Here is a 17,970-nt window from a genome sequence, read left to right on the forward strand (position 1 = left end):
ACCCAGTTAGACTAATGTTCAGGAAGGGGCCCAGATAGCTTGCAGTGGCTGAGTAGGCGTGTCTACAAGGTAGTCTGCTCATGGAGTTTTCCTTGGTTTTTCTCTCTTGGTGGATTTGGGGTTTCACCACAGTCCCATATGCCTTTGACAGCTCGCTCACATTTCAACCCATGACACATCTCACCTACCTCTGGGAGACTGGTGGGAAGTAAGTGTATTTGGCTCTCTCTAGGTACAACATTAGCAGAAATGCCAATGTCTGTCCTCCCAGCCCACAACCACTTTTTGCAGAGAGAGAGAATGAAGAAATCGAGGTCACTGGGTTTTATTTTAGTCCAGAAGGGAAGGCCTACCCCCACCCCACCCCCGACACCCCCGACTAGAGCTCTGTCCTTGTGACAGTCGCCTCTTCCGAGCAGGCCCCTTGGGGTCCTCCACACAGCAATGCCTCCAGAGCCCCTTGGCCTTGTTGGTGGGCTTTGTAGATCTGGTCTTCTCCAAACTCCCCCAGGTAGTGGAAACATGTCGTGGAGAGCCTAGGGGAGCCCAACAGGAGCCTCAGACCCTGCCTGCCCCTCAGGGGGCTGATCACGGCTCCAAGGTCTCCATCCTACTCCCACACCCCTGTCATCACCTGGTGGGCCAGGGGCCCCCTGTGATCATCACGCTGATGCTTGGCTCTGGCCCCTTGCTGAGTCCTGGGCCTGTGAGACGTTTCACCTGGTTCACTTCTCGGACCCCATAGCTGGAAACAGTAGGAAGGAGAGGGAGACAGCATTAGTGGGAGCCCTGCCAGCAAGGGATACATCCCCACATGAAGCCAGGCACACGGGGCATTTGCTGAATTCAGAATGCAGATTCTGATCCTCCCTGTTGGAAAACTGAGAACCAGAGAGGGAAAGCCCCTGTCCCAAGGTCACACAGCAACCTTGTCCCCTGGCCATGTAGCATTCTACTTGCCCCCAGCTCCAGACCTCAGATTTCATCCCAGCCAGCCCCCTCCCTTGGACCAAAGCCCTAGTGGATTGTGTGTCTGGTGTGAGTGGGAGAGTGGGAACCTCTACCCATCAGCCCTACCCCTAGAGGAGGGTCCTAGGGGCCAGATTCTTGACTCACCCCTGCCAGGTCTGGGTGCAGCTCTGGTCCAGGACGTCTGTGTATACTGACTCGCTCAGCTCCCGCCGCTGTCCCCCTGAGCCTGGGGTGTGAAGCTTGGCCTCTGCCTTTGCCAAATGTTGCCACATCTAGAACAAGGAGGGGCTGAGACCCAAGGCTTCGGGACTGCTCAATGGCGGCGGAGGGTCAGACAGAAGACTGGGTCTCCGGGAGAGAGTGAGGTGCCAAGGGAGACTTTTGGGCCCTCCCCCAGGTTCTGAAAGTTGGGACTGGGTCTGCTGACGTAGGATCCACCTCCCTGGGGTGGGGTGGGTGGGTAGGAAATGCTGAGGTGTGAAGGTAGGCCTGAACACTGGAGCTCCTTCCCCAGGGCACACCTGCCCATCAGCCATGCTATTTTAAACCATAAGAACAAGGAAAGGAAAAAAACCAAAAAAAACAAAACAGAGCCCAGTCTTCAGTGACACGTGTACTCATAGGCTTCCCTCCCCCCACAGAGGTACTCAGGCATGCTTGACAGGTTTCTGTGTGAACTCGAGACCACACAGACTCATATATTCATGCCCTCAACCCATGTGCACACACGTACATATACACCAGGGCTTGCCAGCCAGAGAAGGAGTCCAGGCCGGAGAATAAGCCTGGAAAGGGAGGAGTCAGAGAGGACAAGCGGGTGACTCCCTGGGGTCTCGAGATACTGTGGGGTGTCCCAGATTATTTGCTCTCTGTTGGGCTGAGAGATGGGTAAACTGAGGCATGGTGGTTTGGGTAAGGTGCAGATGGCAATGTCATGGAAAGCTGAGTCTAGCTCAGGGCCCAGGGGTGGGGGCTTGGAAATCAAAGGCCAGTGGTAGAATCTGAGGCCGATGGAGGGGCGTGGCTTCAGGAGGGACGTGGACAGGGGCAGGGGAACTGCAGGGGGGGTACTCACCTGGTAGACCACTGCCCTGCAGGAGTCACACCGCAGGTGAGCAGGCATATGAGCTGAGTACTTCTCCTCGTCGTCCAGCTGTGGGGCCGTGGCTGTGAGTGGGGCCCTGTCCCTGAAGCCCCCTGCGATGGCCCAGGCTCCCAGCAGCAGTAGCAGGCGCAGTGACAGCCTCATGGTCAGTGGCTCTGGCTCAGTGAGCCTGGGCTGTGGTTTGGGCGCAGGTGTGCGTGTGCCTGCGTGCTGGGGGGGCCACCCCGGAAAGCCTGACCCAGACCAATGGGGAACCAACAGCTCACCCCTCCCACTCTCTTCCTTCCCCCAGAGACGCCACGTGTGCACCTCCCCTACTGGGATCCCTGCTGCAGCCAACTCAGCCCCATTTCACAAATAGGGAACAGTGACGTAAGGAGGGGGGCTGGGCCTGCTCAGGGACACATGGGGGCTGACCCCTCCCATGTCCTGGGATCTGGCCACTCGGTGGGCACTGTACGGAGTAGCTTGGGGGCAGAGGTGGTTAGTTAGTGTCATTTTTATGAGCACATGAAGGCTCAGAGAGAAGTGATGAATCCAAGACCATACAGCTTAGAAGGGCCATACTCAAGTTAGAACCCAAGCTTGACTGACCCCAAAGCCCACTGGCCACCCAGCCACCAGGCACACGCACACCTGTCACGGGCATGGTTGCAGGCCTAGGGCTCTCTCCCTGGGAGGCAAGTTTGCGGAGGCAAGGAGGCCAGAGTGCATGAAAGACACACATGGGCTCCCTCCCTGGGCCCTGGGGCCCTCTCCACCCAGACCATACCCAGGCATGGAAGAACATTATAGGGGGTGTCACAGGTCACAGCAGGAAATCAGAAATCAGACAACTTACACGAGCTGTTCCAAGCATCATGGCTGATTGGGTCAGTGATTTATTGCACACCAGGATGAGGTGAGGGGACCAGGAGGGGCCCCGGGTCCTCCATGCCATCAGAACCAGCATCTTTGGCCATGAGAAGTTGTTCAGGTGAATCTGCCTCACAGCTCTCACAGTCAGCTTCCAGCCCAAGGCAGGGAGGCAGGGACTTCCAGGGACCCAGGCCGCCCAGAGGCTTGGAACTTAAGTAAGGCATCAATCTCCATCCCTAACAACTGCTTCTAGTGGGAACTGTTCTTCCCCAAACTCATTACATCACATATCAGTTCAGCAAGGCCCTGCCACTTCAAGCTCAGAACTACACACAGACCCCCCCACGGCAGAGCACCTCCTACCACATGCATCTCTCTCAGCCCTCCTCAGAGGCTCCGGCAATCTCAAGGTTCAATGTTCTCAATTAGAACACACGCTTCAGGTCCTGTTCCTTCCTTGCCGTGACCAGCCTGCCGAGCTAGGCCCTCTCTGGGCATGGCTGCCACATCTGTTACAGAGGGAGGGGAACCAGCTGAGGGCTCCAAGTCTCTCTGCCCTGCTCCCCACCCCTACGGCATCCCTTCTACTGCCAGCCCTAACCCACCCTACACTACCATCCTCCCTGCTTGCTAAGCACTTCATCTGTCCCCCCACCCTGGGTGGGAATGGCTTAAGGCTCCACTCCTGGCCCCAGGATGAGCCCGCTCAGCATCGAGGGCTTAGAGAGGCGAGTCAGATGCCGAGGTTGAGGGGAGGATGGGAAGTGGGGCTCCCAGCTGGAGACTACCGCTGCCTCCCCACCCAACCCCCATGCCCAGGCTGACCCTCCATAGCCCCTTCCATATTACATCCCTGTTCCATCTCCACCTGCTGTCCCCGCAGCTCCCTTTCTCCGATTCAGCCTGGCCGAGGGCTGCACTGGCCACTTTCCCACAGCCTCCCAGGCCGAGGCTCAGAGCCTCTTCCAAATAGTACCAGAGTTGCTAGTCAGAGTCCTCCCTCCATCCACCAGCGCTCCCTAGCCTGTTCCTCCTCAGCTGGGTCACCTTCGGGGAGGGACAGACAGCTCACTACCTCTGGGGGCAGCCCCCACCTCTGCTGATCCTCTTTCTTGTTGCCCCTAGTGAACTCCCAACACGCCCTCAAGTCAGCTCCTAGGAACAACTTCTGAGACGCCTCACTTTCACACGCACACAAACACACCACACTCCGGGAATGCCTGGGAAAGGAGTATACAATTTTGTTGGGGGAGGAAGTAGGCAGCCACTTTCTGAGTCCCAGCTCCATCAGTCCCAAAGTCTGATAGTTCTCTGAAGGTAACTTCCAGTGTGAAGACTGGGCGGGATGGGTAAAGGAGTTGATAGAAGGAAAGGAGGTCAGGGGACTGGATGCTAGAACCTCCAAGGCTATCAAACAGGCCCCAACACCCGCGGATCAGGCCCTGGGGCCTCACACGGGGAACAAGGACCCCTTGCCGGGCTGGGCTGAACCTGAACTGTTGGGCGGAGCACAGAGGAGCAGAGGAGGAGCGGGGCTGAGGGTTCCACTCACTGGCAGGTAGTACATCCCGTCCAGGGGCCCCGCCTCGGAGGCCCAGGGTACATGGGGGCCGCTGAAGGCCTGTGGGCCGGGGGACGGCGGCATTGAGAGGCCCGGGATAGGCCCATAGGCGGGCGGGTAGAGGCCAGAGCCCAGGGCTAGCGGGGTGTAGACGCGGCGGGGTGGCCCCGGGGGCGACGGCGGCAGCAGCACCTCTACGTATTGCCCGCTTTCGGGGTCGAAGAGCAGCCGTAGCCGAGGCTGCCGCGGCGCCTCCACAAAGTAGTAGCGGCCGCTCTCGGGGTCCACCAGGACCTTCCCAGCGTACGCGGTCCCAGGTGGCCTGCGCGCCCCCTGGAAGGAACCTTCGGGGGACCGGTCCATCGGAGGCGCCGAGGCGGCACGGGGCTGGGGCGGGGCTGTTCTGCGGGCCGACGCCTGCGGCTCCCGCGGGACAGACGACCGGACCTCAGTCGCAGGCTCGAGGGCTACAGGGGGAGCCTCCAATTTGGGTGCTATCCCAGGGCTCGAGCTAGGGTGCGCCTGAGGGGAGCTGGGGCAGGGTGGTCGGGGTGGTTGGGGCCCGGCCGGCCCGATGGGCGACTGCTGGGGTGAGGTGCGAGCGCCGCCTGGAGGGCTGTTCCGCCCCTCGCCGTCGGGGACCAGGCCCTGGGCCTCAGCGTCCCGGTTCTCTCTGCCAGCACCGCGCGCCAGAACTCCCCCGGCTCCCTCTGGCCGGCGGCCCAAGACCAGTGCACCAGGCAGGCGGATCTCAGTGCGCGCGAAGGGTTTTGCCGTGCTGTTCTCTGCTCTCCGCCTCAGGACCACCCCGTTGGGCTGCGAAGCGTCCCGGGGGACTGGGTCAGGAGGCGGCTCTGGGGGCTCGTAGGGGTGCGTCACAACCGGAAGAAAGTCCTTGAGATAAACAGAAGTGTAGTGAGCTGGGGCTGGGGACCCCAGCGCCTGGAACTCTTGTGTCTTGGATGCGCCGCCCTCCTCCCCGCGGGGTTCCGCAGGAGGCACAGGCCGCCCCAAAGCTGGGGTTCCCGCGGAGAAGCTTGGCGCGTACGTGGTCTTCACCATCTTGCGCACGTCGCGGGGCCGCGGGATGGCCACGCGCGGCCGTCCGGAGGCGGCTTCTCCCGGGCCCAAGGCTTCCGGGTGCACATCGGCCTCCAGGGTACCCACGGGGCGACTGAGGCGCAGCTCAGGTGCAGCCACTTCTGGCGACGGCTGACTGCCTCGGAAGGCAAGATCCCGCCTCTCCCGCGTGGACTGCCTCGGCGCCTCTGTGAGCTCGGGAGTCCCGGCTGCGGACGGCCCAGGCAGCTCGAGCTCCTCTTGTCCTATCCCATTCAGAGCTTCCGACGCAGATACCATCGATGAGCCCTGCAGTGTGCGATCCCACGTCTCTTGGGGAGATGGGTTCCACGTCCCATTAGTACGATCTGGTGCCTCCCATGAGGACAGGGCCGGCGGGGACGGGTTCCTACAGCTCGCTGTGGCATTCCTAACTGCGGGTTGCCGAACCTCCGATAGGGAAGGAGCTTCGGGGGATGGGCTTCTTGTCCTGGCAACACCGTGATTCCACTGGGGAAGGGTCGGTGGGGAAGGGCTTCTTCGGACAGTTTCCTCAATAGCGGCGTCCTGATTTCCCCATGCAGATGATGCCTCAGGGAACGACGGGCTACTTACCCTCCGAATAGCCCGATTCCACGGGGGCAGATTCTGGGGGGACGGGCAGTGTGGACCTCGTATCGTCCCATTTGGAGCCTGCCACAGCGGGGACGAGCTCCTTGGCCTCCCAGCCTTACTCGGAACTTCCCGGGGGGCCGTAGACTCGAAAGGCGGACTTTGTGCCCTCAGGACGGTTGGATCCAGAGTCTCTCGCGGGAACCGAGTCTTGAGTTCCTGACTGTGAGCCTCCCGAGTCTTCTCCCCTGACTGCAGGAAGATGCTGGAACTAACCGGACCCAGCGGCTCGGTCCCCGGCGCGGGCTTGTCGCGCCGAATCGCGCGCTCTCGGAGGCTGGGCCACGGCCGTGGTGCCCTGGTGGGGGCTGAACTATAGTGCACGCGGGGTGGCCGAGACCTGGCCTCCTCCAGGACCTTTCGGGTACTGCGGGCCGTTTCCCGAGTCGCACACTCTGGCCGCCCCGTGGGCCCGAAGGTGGCGCTGCCCGGGGCAGGGGCCGCAGGGCTCAGTTTTCTGGCCAGTGCTGTCTGCACTAGGCCCGCGGCTTCCTGCAGGCGGCCCAGCGACTCGTCCAGGGAGCCAGTGCGCAGAAGCAGTCGGGGGCGCGGTGCTCCCGCCTCCCGCGGCGGACTCCGGGGCCGGGGGCGCAGCTCGATCTGACGCTTGGGCACCGTCCGGGTCCTAGCGGGCGCGTCGCGCTCCTCCAGCGCCACCTCCACACACTCGAACTGCGCTGGGGTCCCAGGACTCGGCCCGCGGGGCCGCAGCTCCAGGTAAGTGGCCCAGCGGGAGCCACCGTCGGGGGTCTGGGGCGTCGGTGTGGCGGGAGCCGGAGTCGCGGGCCCGGGCGGAGAGAGGCTGCGGAAAGCCCGCTTGGTGAGCTGTTGCACCTCGCTATCCGCCGCGTCCGAGCGGCCGAACAGAGCCCCGGCGCCGAAGATGACTTCCATCTCCCCCGACGGCAGCATGCGCAGCTGGGGCTGGGGTGGCCGCGGGCGGGAGCCCGGGCCTCGCGGGAAACCCGAGCCGGGCCCGAGCTGCTGGCGGCTATTCTGGGCGCTGACGGACAGGCGAGGCTGCGCGCCCGCCCCCAGCGCAGGGGCCACCCCGGGCCAATTCGCCCGGCACTCCGCGTCCGGCCCAGCGTCCGGGGGCTCTGGAGAACCCGGAGCCGTGTGGTAGGAGCCTGACGAACCGGAGGAGTTCTGACGCCGGGCGGGGGCCGCAGGCAGCTGCCCTGGGAGGCCGGGCAGGGCTGGCCGGGCGAGCGCCGTCAGCATGGTGGGGCTGGACGCCGCGCACTACCTCCCTCACGTTCGCCTCCGCCGGTGCCGCGGACGCCCGCACTGTCCCCGCCCCGCCCGCAGATGTCGTGGGGTCACCGCGCCTTAAAGCGGCCGCGTCCGCGTCCGCTCGCGAATCGGCGGCGTCGCCAACGGGACAGCCTTGGGCCCTGGGCTTCGCTTTTCTAACCTTCTTCTCTGGTGCGGGCCAGAGGCCTAGGAGGGCTCTCCAGCCTCGGGCTGACAGGAAGGTGAGGGATGGGCAGGTGTCCAGTTGGAAGCCGGGAGCTAGGCCTAACTCCGCTCTTCACAGGCTAGGAAACAGGCTGAGCAGGGACCACCTGCCTGAGGTCAAGCACCGAGGCGTGTGGATCAGAATGCGAGCCAGGGGACCAGGACCACACTTTTGGGTCGGGCAACTCAGGTCTTCTGAGCAATTTCATCTTCCCCTTAGCCCCCAGTGTCTTCCCATCACCCCAGTGCACCCCTTCTCCCTGGCCCTCTCATCACTTGTCCCAGCTAGAGTTCATAAGGGTGCACTCACCACTTTCTTTGACCCATCACCCCACAATCTTTGATGGAGCAGCATTGCTTGGAGGGCTCCCCCAAATCCAGAAGTGCTAGGGCCTCAGGAAAGTGCTGTCCCTTGCTGGACCCATTGCCTTTAGTGGGAACATACTGGAAGGGGCTGGAGTGGATAGCTGTAACTTTTACAGATGGCCTTGGTACCTAGAACAAGCCCTAGATGCTGATGTGGGGTCTCTTAGGACCCTTTGGGGTAGCTGTAGCCCCCTCTCTAAAGCCCCTCTGAGGCAGAAAGAGCTCTGTGCTCCCCCAGGCACTTGCAAGGCCCTCACTCCAGCCCCCACCAACTCAGGACTCACCCTGGGGACAGGCACTGGTGGGGAAGCAGCCACCACCTGTCACTGTCCTGGGATAATGACAGTGGGCACCATTTGCCTTTAAACTTCTGGCTTCAAGTTCCTGCTATGATTCAGGCCCTGGCTGGCCTTAGAGCAAAAGCACCAGCACCTCCCCCTCTCCCGTGCACTCACCCTCACACTGACCCAGGTTAGGCTAGACTTCACAAATCTGACTCAGCCTCCCAGTGGGTCTCCTGCCTGGGTGTGTCCCCATGATCACCTAGCCATCAGTGATGCCTTGTGAAAGGATCAAACCTGCCCATCATCTAGCCCTGCATATGTAAACTTAGCAAGTCATTGCCCCTTCAGAGACTGTTCTCCCAACTTAAAAATAGACAGAGCATTGTCCTTTTCCCTTCCTTCCCCTTGTGAAGAGTCAGTCGAGCCTCTGTTTGGGGGAAGTGTAAGAGGGTACAAGTGTGATTCACAGGTATAACAGTCTTGTTATATGATGGAAATGGATTTCCCAAATTCACTGTGGTCCTGGAACCGACTTTGATGTCTCTGGTCAGGGCTTCTCTCTCTCTCTCTCTCACACCCACACCCACACACACAGCCCTTCCTGCTCTATAGCCAAGTTGGGAGAGTTAAATTTACCAGGGCGCTGGGAGTGGGGTGGGGTGTTTACAGGTAACCAGGGGTAACCAGAGCTGTTTACATAGGGAGGGGATTAAATACCAAGAGTAGGAAGGACAGTGCCTATTAGACAACAAAGTAGTCCTCCCCTAGGCTACACCCCCACGCTTCCCCTCCCCCTACCACCCAAGGGAGGGAAGGAAGTGGCAGGGGCTGGAGACTTGAGCATCATCCTTTTCTGAGCTCAGGAGTGGCCTGGAAGGTGGTGGTCCAAGGCCTGTCCCTGACCCAGTCCTTGGTAACTTGATTCTCCCTTCTGTCACCAAGGCCCTCCAGGAGACAGGCAGGAAGGGAAAAAAAAGAGCACCTTCTGCTTCTTCCCCTGCCTCTTCCCTGGGAATCAGGTCACTGGTGAGGCCTGTGATGGCAGAGGCCGGGACCCACAGGGATAGGAAGGATAGGGATGGGGACCCCCACAGCAGAGAAGGCAGAGGTCGGGCATTACAGCCAGTGAACAGGAAGGCGACGACCATTTTATTTTTCCCTGGGACGCTGGTGGCTCCGGGCCTGACGCGTCCCGGAGGCTTTCTTATGCTTCCGGTCCAGCACTTGGGCCATGTAGTTCTCCTGCTGCTTCTGGATCCGGTAGTCAGACATGTGATTCCTGCAACGGAGCCGGCTGGGCATGGGCTGGGGGCAGTATAGGGTAGGGGCCAGAGAGCTGGCTCCCCACTTCCATCAACAACCCCCAGCCTGGCCCAGACCCCTCACCTGAAGATCTGTTTCTGCTGGCTGATAACTTGCTGCAACTCCTTAATCTCATTCTCTTTGCCATTAAGTATATCTTCTTGCTTTATAATGTGAGACTCAATTTCTGTGGGGGAGAGAGGCAGGGAGGAGGGGTGGTTCCCATCCCAAGAGATCCTTCCTGAGATAAGGCATTCATTCCCTTACAGGACTTTTAAGAACTTGGCTCCCCCCACCCAGGGGTTCTCCATGAGTAGCTGCTAACACCTTAGTAAGAATGAGTTTATTATGGAGTTGTGACAGGCTGGTGGCTGAGGGGCGCAATGTCTGATGATGTGTCAGTGATTTCACAATTCTATTCTGGACCAGGTGACCCACATGAGGGCAGACGAAGGGCCTTGCAGAGAGGTGGACAGTGCTGCCCAAAGGCAGGAGGATGAACGGCTCCTGCCCTTAATTCCTGCCGATCTGTACAGATATGACCTCCTTGGCAAGACCCCTCCCAATCTAAAAGTACATCCCCTCTTATAGTTCCTATCCCTGCTTTCTTTTTCTTAGCCCTTATAGCTAACATACCATATATTTTACTCACTTGTCTTCTTCCCTACTGGGATTTATATCCATAAATGCATAAGGATAAAGATTTTTTACATTTACTGCTTTAACCCTAAGGTCTAAAATAGTACCTGGCATATAGAAGGTGCCCAACAAATTTATTTGTGGAGTGAATGAACAGGATAGCCTCTGGGGGTTTAGGACTTAGAAATATCACTTAGTTCATTCAGTCATCTCAATCCCAGCAGACCTACTAAGGGCCAGTTGGATGCCCAGCCCTGTGCTAGGGCTTCAGGGGAGAAGACAGGGTCCCTACCCTCAAGGAGGCAGCTCCTGAAAGAGAGTTAAGACTCCGAAACTGACCAGAACACAGAACAAGGCAATGTTTCAACAGCGTTAATATTGATGAGACAGTATTACCACTTTGGGCAAGTTGCCTCCTTTTCTAGACCCATTTCCTCATCTGTAATGGGGGCGGGGACAGCCCCTGTTCCACAGGGGCGTGAGGAGCACCCAGGGAGATAGTGGTGGCAAAGCTTACCCCCACATTAAGTGCTCATTAGACGCAAGGATGATTTTTGTGTCTTGTATCAAAATTGAAAGAGGCTGTAGGGATCTAGAGGGTGCTTCATTTATATGAACTGTTCCTTGAGGAGCCCTGGAAAATTCTGATCCCATTGCCTTTAAAGACTGGATGAACATTGACTAGAACACAAACTCTAAAAATGCAGAAATGCTGAAGCATTGAAGGTTTCAGAAGAAAAGACTTGGTAAAAAGTTAAGGCACGGCAAAGAAAAGAGGAGACAAAGACACAGGGGAAGGGAGAGAATGAAAATGAGCTATGTGGGTCACAGAACCAGGATTGTTGAACCTTCTTCCCAAGGTCACCCAGATTGATTGATTGTGAAGTTCTTTTGGGAAAAGGCATCAGAAATTTATATGAATCTTTTAAAACAAATGAGAGATAAATTTAAAATAAATAGCACCTAATGAGAGAATGGTTAGAAAATCCCTTTGAGAAAAATAAGAAACTTTGTAAGTGTAAAAACCAAACTAAACCCACATAAAGGGAGGTTGGAGGGTAGGGAGGGCACAGGCCAGGGAAGGCTCAGGTCATGACATTTGCTCAGGCTTGTGTCCCAGTAGAGGGGTTTGGGACATTCTGCGGGGAGGCAGCCATGTTCCATCCCCATCACATACACACATGCACCTTGCACAAGCAGAGCCCTCTGGCCTTGACTAATCTCTAGGAAATGCTCTGGCACCACCAGGAAAGAAGTCTACGTTCCTTTTAGGGAAATGGGGGGTGGATAGGTAGAGAGGGAGGAAGGACTGGGGTCCAGTGGCCTTGGGTATGGAGGCAGTGACTACAGGTTGAGCCCCAGGGGGCCCCAATGGGAGCCCTTGATCAAACAGCCATGGGGCCTGTCAGCCCACCTAGTCAGATCAAGACATCAGCCTGCTGGCATCTTACCAGTGAGAGTACTCACCAAGGGAGACAGAGGGCTGGATTGATGGGTATGGGGTGCCCAAGACTCCAGGTGGCAGCCCATCAGGAGGGACCCTGAATCTCTTTTGGACTTGGGCTCTGGTGTTTGGCCTACTCAAAATTGGCTGCAATGCATGAAGCAGGTTACATATGGAATTCATATCTATTTCTTAATAGATATGAATAGGTAAAGGGAATTTAGTGTCCTGGGGAACTAAAAAGGGGGTCCTAAGATCTAGGGCCACTGGATGGCTGACAGAAAGTGCCCCCAAACTCACAGCACCAACTGAGCCAACAAGTGGCCACAGACATCTGGCACAGAGCAGAGATGAAAATTAATGGCCTACAGACATATTCTACTCAGCCCATACAATAGTTTTAAAATTTCTAAATCAGTTGCCAACACTAAAAAGTCAGAAAAGTTTTTGTTAAAAAACAAAAAAAAGTATCTGACAATACTGGGCCTCCATTCCCACGGCAGAGGCACTAAGCCCTTGAGAGGTGGCATGGCTCTTCCCATCACCACGGTCCCCACTCCTCCCTGTTGGGACCCAACCCTGACACTAGGGGTCAGCTCCCAAATAGGACTGAACTTGCCCTGTTGTTCCTCTTACAACAGTTATGAGTCAAGTACACTATTTCTAATACCCATCAAAAGTGGGAAAACAAAAGGTGGACTAAGAAGGTTGTATGTTTCAAGAAAAATGGGAGCAAGCCCGTTCTTTTATGGCCATGAAGAATATTGTACACCAACTGCTTCCCTCATTTCCGTGGCCTGCCTGGTCCCTGAAGGCCTTTGCGAAGGTGTGGCCCGCCTGGGCCTGCCTGTATCCTCAGCCGGGGGCAGAAGTTGGGGTGAAACCCTGCCCTGGACACAGGCACTGGGCTGTTAGGGAAGAGCCCATGCATGTAAGCGTGGGGGGGGGCACGGGCCTCCCGCCTACCATTGCACTTGGTGATGAGCTGGTCCTTCTTGCTGGATTCCTGCAGGGCTCTGCTCTTGACACTGGAGAGCCTGGTGGAGAAGATAAGAAAGGGTGGGAAGGCTGACAGGCAGACTGGACCCCTAACCCTTCACCCCCCTACCAAGGTCCACTCACGCCTTCTCAAAAGCCAGCTTCTCTTGCTCCAGCTGTTTAGATAGCACCTCTACCTCTCCGAGGGCAAACTGCAACTTCTCCTCTTCTTTGGCCAGGAGGACCTTGGTCTTGGCGTGGGCAGCTTTCTCTTCCTGCAGGGGCAGCAGCAGTGACCTCATTAACCCTAAGGCACCCTGGGTCTCCTCGGTTCCCTTAACCAGCTCTATTTCTCAAAGAGGCACATGGAAGCCAGGACCCAGGAAGATTCTGTTCTCACTACTAGGGCTGGAGGCTCTCAGTAACTGTGCCCATCCACAGGGATCCCAGGAAATGGGGGAAGATTAGGAGCCTGCAGAGTCCATTACTTACCACCAGCTTCTTCTCCACTGCCTGGAACTCTTCCTTACTGACAAAATTTTCATCCTGGAGAACCATCTGCAACAGAGCCAGGCTCAGGGAGGGCCTGGGGCTGGAGTGGGAGGGGTACTCTCTAGGGACCAGGAGCAAGGTTAGACAGTGGGCTGATACCCACGGCACCTAGGATGAGACTTGGGCTCTGAGAAGGGAGAATTTGGTTCCACAAGATTCACAGAGGCTCAGCTCTAGGTCCTACCCTCAAGGAGCAACCAGTCTGATATAGGAGATAGCTCATGGCCAGCACTTCTAACATGGTGTGTGCTATGATGGAGAACCACAAAGGGCTGTGGTGGTCAGGGGAGGCCCCTGGCCTGGGGAAAGGTCAGAACTGCTTCCAGAGAAGGATCATCAGACAGGACATCTGACTGCTAAACAGGGGCAGGCCAGAAGAAGGGGTGGGATAGAAAAGTGTTCGGGTGAGAACACACATACAAATGCCAGCTTCGAAGAAAAAGAGCTGGGTACCCCCAGGGAATTGCAAGTAATTCAGTGCCTAGAGCTGCACACACCCATTAGAGTGAGAAATACTTAAGTCAGTTTTGTTTCTGAGATGGAGCTATTTCACAACCTTCTTATCAAGATATATATATATATAAAAAAAAAAAAGGGAAAAACCATGAAAACTCCAACTGGCCAGGATTTTACCATGCCAGGTAATCTGTGGCTCCAATGTTTTGAACTCACGAACGAGGGTTTGCTTGAGAAGGCAAAAGCAAAGGACATAAAGGGGTCAGAAGCCCTTAAGTTAACATGTGTAAGGGACAACCTGTGCTTACTGCACTCAGCATGGCGCTGCATTAGACACAGGGAAGGGGATGTCCACAATAGAAAAGATATTATAGTTTCAAGGCCTGCACCTGAGGGCCCTGGGAAGCCAACGAAGTCCTCTCCAATTAGAAATGGGGAAAGTGGGGCGCCTGGGTGGCTCAGATGGTTAAGCGTCTGCCTTCGGCTCAGGTCATGATCTCAGGGTCTTGGGATCGAGCCCCACATTGGGCTCCTGGCTCAGCGAGGAGCCTGCTTTTCCCTCTCCCTCTGTCTCTCTCCCTGCTCATGCTTTCTCTCTCTCTCTCTGTATCTCTGTGTCTCAAATGAATAAATAAAATCTTAAAAAAATAAATTAAAAAAAAGAAGAAATGGGGAAAGTGAGGCTCGGTGAATAGACCGGGACATAACTACCAGGCCTTACACAACCAGAGAGTAGAAAACAACTTGATTTTGATTTAAATTCCCTGGTAAATCTTCATAAAGACTTTGCCCCATTTTGGCTCCACCCCTATCACCTGGAACACATCTGGGCCCCGCCTCCTCCTGATGACGCCATTGGCAAGGTGCTCTAAGCTCGCCAATGGCTTCGGGACAGGGTTTGGCCCCGCCCCCTCCATTTAGGTGTCAGGTCTGGCCTCTACCCCAGCTTTTCTGGCTGCGTACCACGTTCCTCAGCTGATGGATCAGTTCCTCCTGAGATTCGATCACGTCCCGCAGTTGATCGAAGGCGAGACACACTGATCCTGACCCCCCCTGCGACCACCCGAGGGGCGTCGCCATCTTTCGCCCCCGCCAGCTCGTTGGAAATGGCTGTCTCTGGGCGCCTCACTCACCGTCGCCCACCAATGAGAATGCAACGCCATAGAGCACCCTGGCAACCAGGGGTGGGGACTTCCTTTGTTAGCGGGGATAGGGCCCGCCTCTTAAAGGAGCCGCTCTCTGAAAGGAGCCTACTGGGGCGGGGGAATCTCTAACAACCCTTAAGAATTTAAGTTCATAGTTTATCAGCACACCTGTTTTGTCTTATGTTTGTCACGCAGACCGGAGGAGCAGTCGGGGCCCGGCTTATACTTCTTTAAGGAAGTGAACAGGCCTTACTCAGACAACGTCTCTCTCAGCCTTCTCCCAGGGCCTGTTAAACTGCTAGACCTCTGAAGCAAAAGCTAGCTAAGGCAACCCCTGCATCTTTACCTTACCAGGCTTCTTTGTCGCGCCCTAATTTCTAGATTTCCCCCAGAGTATGGGACTCCAGCCTCCTGTGATCACTCTTCCACGCATGAATACACTCAGTACTTAGGTGGCCTGAACCCAAGCAATGAAGGGAAGCCCAGGAACAGGAAAGGAAAGTGGCCTCACCCAAGATAAGAATACTCGTGCTCTGGTACCAGGCTTTTGGCAGCCACACTGGACCCATGTGCGACCGTGTCAAGGTACCGGGGAGGGCCCTGAAGAGATCAGGAGAACTGAAGAGGGGCATGAAAGTGACGGGGAACAGAGGTACAGAAGGATAAAGTGTTCCTAAAGTGACCACACATCCTCACCGAATCCCCTTTGAGGGCTTTTTTTTTGAAACCCAAATAAGATTAAGTAAGCTTAGGAAAAGTCAGAGCTAAAATTTACTGAGTATTTACTATTTTGTGGCACCATTGTGCCTTTTTAGTACTATTTAATGTAATCATCACAATAATCTTGGGAAATAGGTTATAATATTCTTTTACAGATGAGGAAATGCAGGTTCTATGAGGATGAGTAACTTGCCAAGGTCACCCAAGCTAGGAAGCTTTGGAACAGGGTTTTAACATGGGAAGTTTGATTCCAGAGTCCATGTTCTTAACCATGATGCTGTGTTAGATTTTTGATGAACATAATGGATACTAAAGTTGTAGAATTTGATACCCCCAAGCAGGAAATGACTATATTAAGGAGTTTGGAAAAAAGTATTATCAGTGGGGGCGCCTGGGTGGTTCAGTTGGTTAAGCAACTGCCTTCTGCTCAGGTCATGATCCTGGGGTCCCAGGATTGAGTCCCGCATGGGGCTCCCTGCTCAGCAGGAAGTCTGCTTCTCCCTCTGACCCTCCTCCCTCTCATGCTCTCTCTCTATCATTCTCTGTCTCTGTCAATAAATAAATAAAAATCTTAAAAAAAAAGAAACTTAAAAAAAAGTATGATTAGTGACCAGGAAGGGGAGCTGAAAGCAGCTCAGGCTGCTCCCCAAATCTCCCCAGGGGCCTCTTTCGGGGTTGAAATTTGTGGCTTGATAAATGTGGCCATTTCTGTGGATCTCCCAGTAGTAGCTCTTGTTTCATTTTTTCCATGTTTCTTATGTCTATTCTCACATCCTTAAGAGCAAGGCCCTTCCTTCCTTCCTCCCTCCCTCTCTCCCTCCCTCCTTCCTTCCCTCCCTCCCTCTCTCTCTCTCTCTCTTTCTTTCTTTAAAGATTTTATTTATTTATTTAACAGACAGACACAGCCAGAGAGGGAACACAAACAGGGGGAGTGGGAGAGGGAGAAGCAGGCTTCCCGCGGAGCAGGGAGCCCGATGTGGGGCTCGATCCCAGGACCCTGGGATCATGACCTGAGCCGAAGGCAGACGCTTAACGACTGAGCTGAGCCACCCAGGTGCCCCTCTTTCTTTCTTCCTTTCTTTCTTTCTTTCTTTCTTTCTTTCTTTCTTTCTTTCTTTCTTTCTTTCTTTCTTTTTCTTTCTTTCTTTCTTTCTTTCTTTCTTTCTTTCTCTCTCTCTCTCTCTCTCTCTCTCTTTCTTTCTTTCTTCTTTCTTTCTTTCATCTATCCATCTATTTGAGAGAGAGACAGAGAGATGGGGGGTGGAGACAGAGGGTGCAAGTATGGTAAGAGGCAGAGGGAGAGGGAGAGAGAAACTCCATCAGGCTCCATGATGAGTTTGGAGCCCCAGGTGGGGCACAGAGCCCACTGCAGGCTGGATCCTGAGACCCGGAGATCACAACCCCAGCCAAAACCAAGAGTCGGACACTCAACCAACTGTGCCACCCGGGACCCCAAGAGAGTAAGGCCATTTCTATTGACCAATCTTAAAGGGCCTAGAGCGGTACAGTGCAATAAAACTTCTGTGATGGAATTAGTCTACATCTGCACTGTCCAGTACTGCGGCCTAGAGCCACAGATAGCTAGCGGTTCAGCACTGGAAATGTCGCTCATGTGACTTGAGGAACCATTTTAAATTAAAAAAAATGTTTAATTAGTTAAAATTAAAATTAAAATTTACATAGCCATAGTAGCTAGTGGCTACTGGGTTGGATAGCATGAGCCTAGAAGGTGCCATGTGGGTTGTGTGCCTCAGCACAGAACCTTCTTGGAAATTTGTCTATCAAATGTGAGTGTTCACCTGAATCACCCTTGACCGAGCTGCACCTTCCTCTGGGGCAGAAATCACTGGATTTCCCCCTTGACCTGTGTTCTCTCTCTGGAGTCTTTCATGAAGTGCTACTTTGATGTCCCTTGCCATTTACGTTCACCTCCAGAAGCTGGAATAGGCTGCCCTCCAGGGCAAAACTCTGGAGTGCGCTAGTCACCAGTCAGTTCCCTGCGGATAGGAGATTATGAGCAAGAAAGAACCCTGGATCCACATCCATACCAGCATGGACGTGAAGGATGGTCACCCTCGTTGGGGACTGCTACAGACTCCCACTCTATATGTCAACAAATACTACAGGCTTCTGGCCTCAGTCAGGGCTCAGTGAGGGTCGGGATGACAAAACATCACAAACAGCTCTGTGATCCTGACCCAGGAAGTGTTGCCTTTCTGCACAGCGTTGTCATTCTGGTTGACGTTCCCATTATCTATTGCTGTATAACAAACCATTCAAAATTTACAGCTTAAAAAAAAAATAATTTCACTCAGGAAACTCCAATTTGGGCAGGGTTCAATAGTGAAACTCATCTCTGCTCCATGTTGTATCAGCAGGGATACATCCCACCTATT

The 17,970-nt window shown here is 55.3% G+C and overlaps 3 protein-coding genes across 4 annotated transcripts; all 3 read right to left on the reverse strand.

Annotated features, from left to right (window-relative positions):
- Window positions 1-379: 379 nt before the first annotated feature.
- On the reverse strand, window positions 380-2,799 carry MZB1 (marginal zone B and B1 cell specific protein). The gene is made up of 4 exons (XM_045893525.3): window positions 2,048-2,799; window positions 1,117-1,244; window positions 635-745; window positions 380-536 (listed from the first exon to the last, which is right to left on the reverse strand). The coding sequence occupies exons 1-4, from the start codon at window positions 2,219-2,221 to the stop codon at window positions 380-382; spliced, it is 570 nt and encodes a 189-aa protein (XP_045749481.1). The 5' UTR covers window positions 2,222-2,799.
- Window positions 2,800-2,926: 127 nt separating this feature from the next.
- On the reverse strand, window positions 2,927-7,582 carry PROB1 (proline rich basic protein 1). The gene has a single exon (XM_045893428.3). It carries the CDS (start codon window positions 7,449-7,451, stop codon window positions 4,386-4,388), a length of 3,066 nt encoding a protein of 1,021 aa, XP_045749384.1. The 5' UTR covers window positions 7,452-7,582; the 3' UTR covers window positions 2,927-4,385.
- Window positions 7,583-9,464: 1,882 nt separating this feature from the next.
- On the reverse strand, window positions 9,465-14,893 carry SPATA24 (spermatogenesis associated 24). 2 transcript variants are annotated; one of them, XM_045893503.3, is made up of 6 exons: window positions 14,673-14,893; window positions 13,194-13,259; window positions 12,846-12,976; window positions 12,690-12,760; window positions 9,725-9,827; window positions 9,465-9,617 (listed from the first exon to the last, which is right to left on the reverse strand). In XM_045893503.3, the coding sequence occupies exons 1-6, from the start codon at window positions 14,787-14,789 to the stop codon at window positions 9,488-9,490; spliced, it is 618 nt and encodes a 205-aa protein (XP_045749459.1). In that variant the 5' UTR covers window positions 14,790-14,893; the 3' UTR covers window positions 9,465-9,487. The 2 variants fall into 2 exon arrangements, with proteins under 2 accessions (XP_045749459.1, XP_045749469.1); XM_045893513.3 differs by lacking the exon at window positions 13,194-13,259 and having other exon boundaries at window positions 14,673-14,852.
- Window positions 14,894-17,970: the final 3,077 nt, after the last annotated feature.

The sequence above is a fragment of the Mirounga angustirostris genome, unplaced genomic scaffold (genome assembly GCF_029215605.1).
Source record: "Mirounga angustirostris isolate CCGP_5_RB_7025 unplaced genomic scaffold, mMirAng1.0.hap1 SCAF_7, whole genome shotgun sequence".
Lineage (NCBI taxonomy): Eukaryota > Metazoa > Chordata > Mammalia > Carnivora > Phocidae > Mirounga > Mirounga angustirostris.

Bases quoted from the DNA above. Each gene is read 5' to 3' on its own strand.
- SPATA24 (XM_045893503.3), bottom strand. From the start codon at position 14,789: ATGGCGACGCCCCTCGGGTGGTCGCAGGGGGGGTCAGGATCAGTGTGT. The intron at 13,260-14,672 runs GTACGCAGCCAG...GCTCTGTTGCAG, and splicing joins TCCATCAGCTGAGGAACGTG to ATGGTTCTCCAGGATGAAAA. The intron at 12,761-12,845 runs GTGAGTGGACCT...CTTCTCCACCAG, and splicing joins AAGCTGGCTTTTGAGAAGGC to GCTCTCCAGTGTCAAGAGCA.
- PROB1 (XM_045893428.3), bottom strand. From the start codon at position 7,451: ATGCTGACGGCGCTCGCCCGGCCAGCCCTGCCCGGCCTCCCAGGGCAG.
- MZB1 (XM_045893525.3), bottom strand. From the start codon at position 2,221: ATGAGGCTGTCACTGCGCCTGCTACTGCTGCTGGGAGCCTGGGCCATC. The intron at 1,245-2,047 runs GTGAGTACCCCC...TCCTTGTTCTAG, and splicing joins GCAGGGCAGTGGTCTACCAG to ATGTGGCAACATTTGGCAAA. The intron at 537-634 runs GTGATGACAGGG...GGGCTCCCCTAG, and splicing joins GGGGGCCCCTGGCCCACCAG to GCTCTCCACGACATGTTTCC.